General features: G+C 38.3%; 1 protein-coding gene across 2 annotated transcripts in view; it reads right to left on the reverse strand.

The window, feature by feature from the left end:
* The window catches only part of NADK2 (NAD kinase 2, mitochondrial), a 45364-nt gene that overhangs the window by 19273 nt on the left and 18111 nt on the right, over positions 1 to 7980 (reverse strand). For both annotated transcript variants that reach the window (XM_007461842.1, XM_007461841.1), the window contains exons 5-7: positions 7553 to 7634; positions 2207 to 2290; positions 296 to 432 (exon numbers count right to left, since the gene is read on the reverse strand). In XM_007461842.1, coding sequence (XP_007461904.1) covers positions 296 to 432; positions 2207 to 2290; positions 7553 to 7634 — 303 coding nt within the window. The remainder of the gene's footprint in view (positions 1 to 295; positions 433 to 2206; positions 2291 to 7552; positions 7635 to 7980) is intronic.

Here is a 7980-nt window from a genome sequence, read left to right on the forward strand (position 1 = left end):
CTTTCCCTAAATATCAACTATCCTCCTGGACATTTTATAGTCCTTCCCTAATCAATGAGTTTTCAAACCCACCCTAGAAAAAATTTCACATGGAAATATGCTATATTTGTTATTTCAGAATCTAATCATAATAAATTTTACAACTCAAGTAGTTCATTGCACTTCCTTGAGTGTTGTCAGTGGCACTGAAATCCCCAAATAAGTTAATTATAAATTATTACTTCTAGAAATTAGAGATCAGAGGAACTATAAATTACATATTGCCCCAAACACACTTAATTCCCTATCTACCTACTTTCATCATGAACTCTCTCAATGTTGAAGGCTCTACTATGCTGATTCAAACTTAGCTGCTGTTCGTGAAGGTCCACAGGAACAGGGTTGATGCCAGTCCCTTCAAGGTATAACCTGATTCGCTGCCTCCACAACCATCTTAGAAGAGTGAAGGAAAAGCAAATTATATTAAAATAGAATAAATTAAACAAAGGATTAGACATTATAATTTCTCAAAATTAAAACATTCATAATAAAAAACTAGTTATTCCATGAACTTATTATACTAGAAACACCTAAAACCCACAGGTTCCTGATCAAAGACAGATTTAGATGTTTATTTCTCTTTTCTATTATAATGGAAATATCTAATGTAGTTGTATAAAACCTCCCAAATAACCTGAATTCAAGTCAAACTCTTTATCAAGTATTCATTAAATCCTATATACTTAGCTAATAGTTGTGTTTTGCTCATCGTATAACACATATATAAAAAAGAAAGCATTCGGAAATTAAAACACTATTATGTTAAGGTGGTCAGATTAGATAAAAATCCCTTCCCTAAAATTCTGTAATATTGTTTTTCTGTTTTTTACAATAAGAGATCAATAACAAATATTATAACACAAGATTAAACCTAAAACTTAAATGACTTTTTGGTAAAAGTGAAGAAAACAAGAATCAGGTTTAATGTCAAAATCAATAACTAACATATGAAAAAGACAATGGGACAGATTCTACTAGGTAAGTATACAAAAATATACTCCTACTTGGAGTATAATAGTCATTTGTGAAGGTGCTAAATTTCTGAAATGACTAGAAACTGGAATCGTCACTAAAAAAAATGATTCCAGGGATTTCCCTGGTGGTGCAGTGGTTAAGAATCCGCCTGCCAATGCAGGGGACATGGGTTCGAGCCCTGGCCCAGGAATATTCCTCATGCCGCGGAGCAACTAAGCCTGTGCACTGCAACTACTGAGCCTGCACTCTAGAGCCCGCGTGTCGCAACTACTGAGCCCGTGTGCCACAACTACTGAAGCCCACACGCCTAGAGCCGGTGCTCAACAAGAGAAGCCACCACAATGAGAAGCCCGCGCACCACAATGAAGAGTAGCCCCTGCTCGCTGCAGCTAGAGAAAGCCCGCACGCAGCAATGAAGACCCAACACAGCCAAAGATAAATAAAATAAATAAATTTTAAAAAATGATTCCAGAAGTCAAGAAGATTTAATACAATTTCACAAATACCTAGAGAAAAAAAGTTTTCTCAAACTATAAAATCTAGGCTAAGTCAGGGAAAGAAAAGTAGTCCAATTGGCTTGGCTCTAATTAATCGGCCAACCTCAACTCAGCTCATCCTTCCACCCTTCTCTTTTCAGGGCAGTCTGACCACTGAGCAAATTAAGTGAAAGAAATATGAAAAAACATCTCCACTGCTTAAGAAATACTTAACATGTAAGGCAGAGATACCAGGAATCTCAGCATGGTTAGAGTAAATCTAACCCTCAGTCATTCTGGATGGGAGAAGATGAGGATAAAAAATATAAAATCTCAGAGAATTTGAACATTTAATTTTTCACCAACAGTTTTAATCATCTTTCTACCAAACTGCTAAAAACGTGTAATGAGGGTAAAGTAGAGACATGGCCTCTGTCTCACTGAAGGAGAAAAACCTCTACTTGCAATTATATTACAGGCCAAGTGGCACTTGGCAGAGTTTCTCCATACAGCTCCAGTCAGGCTGGAAGAAGGGAAGTTAGATGTGGTTGTGACTCAGCTAATGTATTATTTTTTATGGCTACTGTTACACCTATGGACTAATCCAAATATTATCTAATTTGTTCTGTTTAACAGCATTTTTAATGGCACACATTAATAATATAATAATAATATTTTAATAAGATAATGATAGAGCACTAGTAAGAAATTCCTACCTGAACTCACCACGGCAGAACTTCTGTAAGGCTTCTGGGAAGGAATGCATGTATCGAACAGGAAGACATAAATGACCCTCAGACCTTTATTTTAAAAGGAATTTGCGTGGTGTAAAGGGAAGAAGAAAAAAAAGTACTTAATTCAAAAGGTATCACTAAACTACAAAAATCAGATATGAAATTTTTTGAATTTCTACTTCTATAATTCATTTTGCCACAAACTGTCTATACTTTCGACAAGAACCAAAAAAAAGACCAAATAGAAATAGTACTTTAAATACAGGTTTAATGCCATAATACAACTTAAGTTTCCACATTACAGTAAAATTAAAAATAAAAGCAAATTTGCCACTGATTGATTTCCCTGTAAAATTATCTAATGGTATAGTGGTGTTTGCATCTTACCTTTAAATTATTTAACTATAACTTTGGGCAAGTCACTTTAGCATCAGCCTCCTCATCTCTAAAAGGGCCATAAAACCACCAATCTGAAAGGTTATTATGAGGAATCAAACTATTTATGTGAAAGTTTTTTGACCCATAAATCCCTTTTAAATGTCATTTAAGATGTTCTTTTAACCAAAAGAGAACTCCCAGCTTAATCTAATGTAGCCCTTCATTTATTCAAAAAATATATAAAGGGGCTTTTCCTGGTGGTGCAGTGGTTGAGAGTCTGCCTGCCAATGCAGGGGACACGGGTTCGTGCCCAAGTCCGGGAAGATCCCACATGCCGCAGAGCGGCTGCGCTGGTGAGCCATGGCCTTTGAGCCTGCGTGTCCAGAGCCTGTGCTCCGCAATGGGAGAGGCCACAACAGTAAGAGGCTCACGTACCGCAAAAAATAAAAATAATAATAATAATAAGTAAGTACATAAATAAATGTGTATATATATATATATATATATATATATATATATATATATATATATATGGATGAGCTCCTTCAAGGAGTTAACAGATTTATGTGGAAGACAATTTTTTTTTTAAATTGCAAATTACAAAGTGTTAAGATTGCCTATAGGTTGATACAGGAAGACAAGAGGATATGGCACCTAACGTGAGGAAAGGTGTCTAGAAAGTTCAATCATCATCATTTATATGATGCTGCAATCTTGAAGGAAAGGTTGAGAGTAGGCCTGGCAAAACAAACCCTTAATAATAACTGTAAATTAAACGCGAAGAGCAGAGAAAAAGGCTTTTACAAAGTTATGACTAATCAATTCATCTGAGAGGGTCAACACTGTGGTTAAGAAACTTAGGCAGGGGACTAAATTTTTAAAATTTTTATATTTACTGCAATACTTCTCTACAGTGCTAAGATTATAAAAGATAATCAACATTTGATAGAATACTTATGGAGGTCAACTGCAGGTCTAAAACACTCTAGAGAGAAAGAAGAATCTAGACCTGACCTGGAGGATTCACTTTCACTGTGGCTCACTCACTGGTGCTGGCTGTTGGCAAGAGGCCTCAAGTCTCTCTCCATGTGAGCCTCCCCACAGGGCAGCTCTGGTATCCTCACATCACCGTGGCCGACTTACTCCAGAATGAGCAATCCAAGAGACCAATACAGAAGCTGCAATACCATTTATGACCTAGCCTTGGAATTCACACACTGTTTTTCCATATTCTATTGGTCCCACAGGCCGGCCCTGATTGAATACAGAAGTGGGAAGGGAACCACATAAAGGTGTAAATACTAGGAGGCTATCTTGGAGGTTGGCTATCACATGCCCTCTATCCCATTTTGATCATTAAGCATTTAAATGTCATAATTATTTACAGGGGTCAGTAGAGTGAGTACAGAATACAGAAGAGAAAACCGAAATTGTATATTTAATTTAGATGAGTCCACAAGTGAGCCATCTTAGAAGTAGATCCTCCAGCCCAAGTCAAACCTTCGGATGCCTGCAGCCCCAGCTGACATCTGACTATAACCTCATGAGAGATCCCAAGTTAAAACCACCCGGCCAAGCTCTTCCTGGATTCCTGACACACAGAAACCATGAGAGATAATAAATGATTATTATTGTTTTAAGCCTCTAAGTTTTGGGATGATCTGTTATGCTGCATTTGACAACTACTACAGAAAAGAAGAAACTTAAGTTGAACATTAACTTCTGGGCTTATTTAAGGATTGTGAGACACCTCTGTGCTTAAGAAAAAGAATTCAGGCAACCTGAATTATGGAACAAGCCAGGGGCTTAATACATTTCTGCCTGGAGGCAAAAAGAAAAACCAGAGGACTTCTAGAACACATCATTTTAGGCAGAAATTAGAGAAGCAACACCTGTTGCTTACCAGTTTAAAAATCCCCACAGGCTAATGAGTATTAAGCCAGCTTTTAAAGGAAAATATATTTCAACAAACTGTATAAAATATGATCACTAAAGAATCTCCTACTTTAATGAAATGTAAAACTATGTCATTGCAAAGTTCTAAAATACACGTGCACGAATACTAAAGGCAATTAAAATGCTAGCAATAGAGAAATTAAGTCCTATACTCAAGGAATTTATAGTCTAATGGAAGAGACAATCAAGCAGAAAATAATAGGAAGAGATAAGTGCTCTCTGTACAAGGAATCATAGTCAGAGCCCAGGAGAGGTACCAGTCTTGAGTGGAAAAGAACTACACAATTGAGTAAGTGTCCTAAGGGCACTCTAGGCAAAAGCACAAACAAAGGCATGAAAAGCACATGGACATCTGGAGAACTCTTTCACTTACTCTTTCAAACTCTTTCTTGATACCAACAAAGCTCCTCACCAGAGCAAAAACTCCCATATGTGAGCCTTCAATCATGACATTAGGATGCTCATACACTACACTGCACTTAAGAACAACCTTCAGAGGTTAGGGGAGAGGGGACTGAATGAATGTGGTCAAAAGGTATAAAGTTCCATCTATAAGATGAGTACTGGGGATGCAATGTACCACATTATGGCTATCGTTAACACTGGTGTACAGTATATTTGAAAGTTATTAAAAGAGTAGATCCTAAGAGTTCTTATCATAAGGAAAAAAAACTTTCTCCTCCTTTTTTTCTTTTTCAGCTATATGAGTTGACAGATGTTAACTAAACTTATTGTGGTAATCATTTCGCAACATGTGTAAGTCAAGTCATTATGCTGTACACCTTAAACTTATACAGTGCTGTATGTCAATTATATCTCAATAAAACTGAGAAAAAAATACAATTAAAAAAAACCCCAGGGCTTCCCTGGTGCCACAGTGGTTTAGAGTCTGCCTGCCGATGCAGGGGACACGGGTTCATGCCCCGGTCCGGGAAGATACCACATGCCGCGGAGAGGCTGGGCCTGTGAGCCATGTCCGCTGAGCCTGCACGTCTGGAGCCTGTGCTCTGCAACGGGAGAGGCCACGGCAGTGACAGGCCCGCATAGCACAAAAAAAACAAACAAACAACAGAAAACAAAAAAACCCCAAAGAACAGACTTTAGGAAGGATCCTAGAATGTTCCTAGAGAGGCATCAGTCTTTTTTTTAAGCTGAAGAATGTATAGTGCCTACAGGTAAATGAGGGTAGATGAAACTAGAAAAGCAGATAGGCAACAAACAGATGGTGAAAGATCATATATATTATGCTACACAATTTGCAATATAACCTGAAGGTCATAAGGAAACCCTGAAAGACTTTAATTAAGGAGTGGATACAATCAAATTTGTACTTTAGAAAGACCATTAAGGCAAAGTATAAAGAATGGGTTGGAAAGAGCAAGACTGGAAGTTACTACAGTAATTTAAACCACAAACTATAAAGCTATGTTTAAATACAGTGAGGAGGGCAAGGGATGGACTCAAAGGTAAGATCCCTAAAACTTAGAACTAAATCCCTAGACCAGTACAACGAAGGGAGTGAGGGAAGGCGGTGAGGGATGGGTCATCACAGCTTCAGCACCCATTATGATTCCATTTAGCAAGTATGGGTGGGGGGAAGGAGATAAGTTCATCTGTAGACATGTTACATTTTTAATGCCACTGGTTACATGCAAGTGGAGGCCAGTATGGCTAGAATAGCATGAAGAAAGGGAAAATAATAGGACATAAGGACACAGAATAGTCAGGGGCCAGATAATGTAGAGTCTTGAATGTCACAGTGAAGGGGACCAACTGTCCCAGTTTGCCTGAGACTGACAATTTTCCCAGGACATAGGACTTCCGGTGCTAAACTGAGAAAGTCCCAAGCAAACCAGGATGAGGATGAGTTAGTCACCCCAGTAATAGTAAAAATTAGATTTTACTCTGAGTTAGATGGGGAACGACAGTTAAGACTTTGAGCAGAGGTCACAGAATATATCAAATTTTTATAAAACAATCACTGTGGCTGCAGTGGGGAGAAGAGACTATAAGGTAAGAGTAGAAGCAAGATCAGTGTTGGATATACAGATTCTAGAGTCACCAGCATCTAAGTTAAAACAACAGACGTTAATCAGTTATTTTGGAGACAGTACAGAGAGAAGTAGAAAAGACTCATCCATGATTGAGCAGAAGGATAATGGTACAAAATATTTAAGAAATTTGTCAGGCAAGTGAATGAAGTAAGGGAGAATTAAGAAAAAAAATAGAGGGGATCAACACACTGAAAGTCAAAGGGCATATTTACTAGAATTGAGGAAGTAGGACTGCTATTAAGGTAGGCGGCTATGGTCAGAGTGATTTGAGAGGGGGGGATATTCTAGGTGACAAGTATGATCATGGCTGTGGGTGGCTGGAACAGAATGAGGATAAATGTCAGTGAAGCTAAGGAAAGGAAAAAAAAGTGATAATAGGGTTTGGTCTATTTATTAAGTCACTGAAGTGACCCAGGAAATCAGTGGAGGCATATTCAGGAATGTAGATGAGAGCCAGAAGGAAGGATAGAAGATGGAACATCATTAACTCATCCATCTTCAGCAACACCAAAGTCACCAGTACTCACCTGGGTCAAGGGCTCAAGTCTATCCTCCCACAGATATTACTCCCAAACTACCTGGGAAGTCAAATGTGAGAACTTGTCCATGCCATATCATAATTTTCCACCACCAACGCCAGTGAAATGCGTATATATTTCTCATGCCTAAGCTAAAAAAGAGAGCTATGTCCTTGAAAATAACGACAAAGAAGAGAAATCTACTAAAGGTAGAGATCAATTCTACATGCCTAAATTTCATCACTGAAATGATTTTGGAACATGGTTCTAACATTCACGATAGCCAGCAACGGTGATGTTTCTACTTACACAGCATGCACCATAGTAAACACCCTCTACCAATAGGATAAGGAGCTTCCAAATTTAAGATTTATCATAAACAGGTACTATGCAAAGCAAAGCACAGAAAAGTTTTTCCTTACCGTTCTGGGTCAGTGTTTACTCCAATAACTGGTTTAAGTCTGTCCAAGACTTTACTTGCTGCCAAAAGCATTGTGCCATCACCTAAAGGACATAAGAGATAACCAGACTTGTTACAAAACTAGTTTTTAACAACATTTTGAACACTAGTTCTTTTAATAATCCCACCCGCACCCCATCCTGTTGGCTGCCACAGTCTACTCCTTTCTACCCACTATCCCTCTGTATTATCTCTCCCACTCTAATCCAGAATTTCTCAACAGTGGCAAGATGAACACTTCAGGCCAAATAATTCTTTGTTGTGAGGGCTGTCCTGAACTTTGTAGGGTGGCGAGAAGTATCCCTGGCCACCCACTGGACGCCAGCAGTAGCCTCCAGCTGGGAACCACTATTCTAACTCTATCACTTCTATTAACCAATCCTCTTTACC

The sequence above is a fragment of the Lipotes vexillifer genome, unplaced genomic scaffold (genome assembly GCF_000442215.2).
Source record: "Lipotes vexillifer unplaced genomic scaffold, Lipotes_vexillifer_v1.1 scaffold715, whole genome shotgun sequence".
In the NCBI taxonomy this organism is placed as follows: domain Eukaryota; kingdom Metazoa; phylum Chordata; class Mammalia; order Artiodactyla; family Lipotidae; genus Lipotes; species Lipotes vexillifer.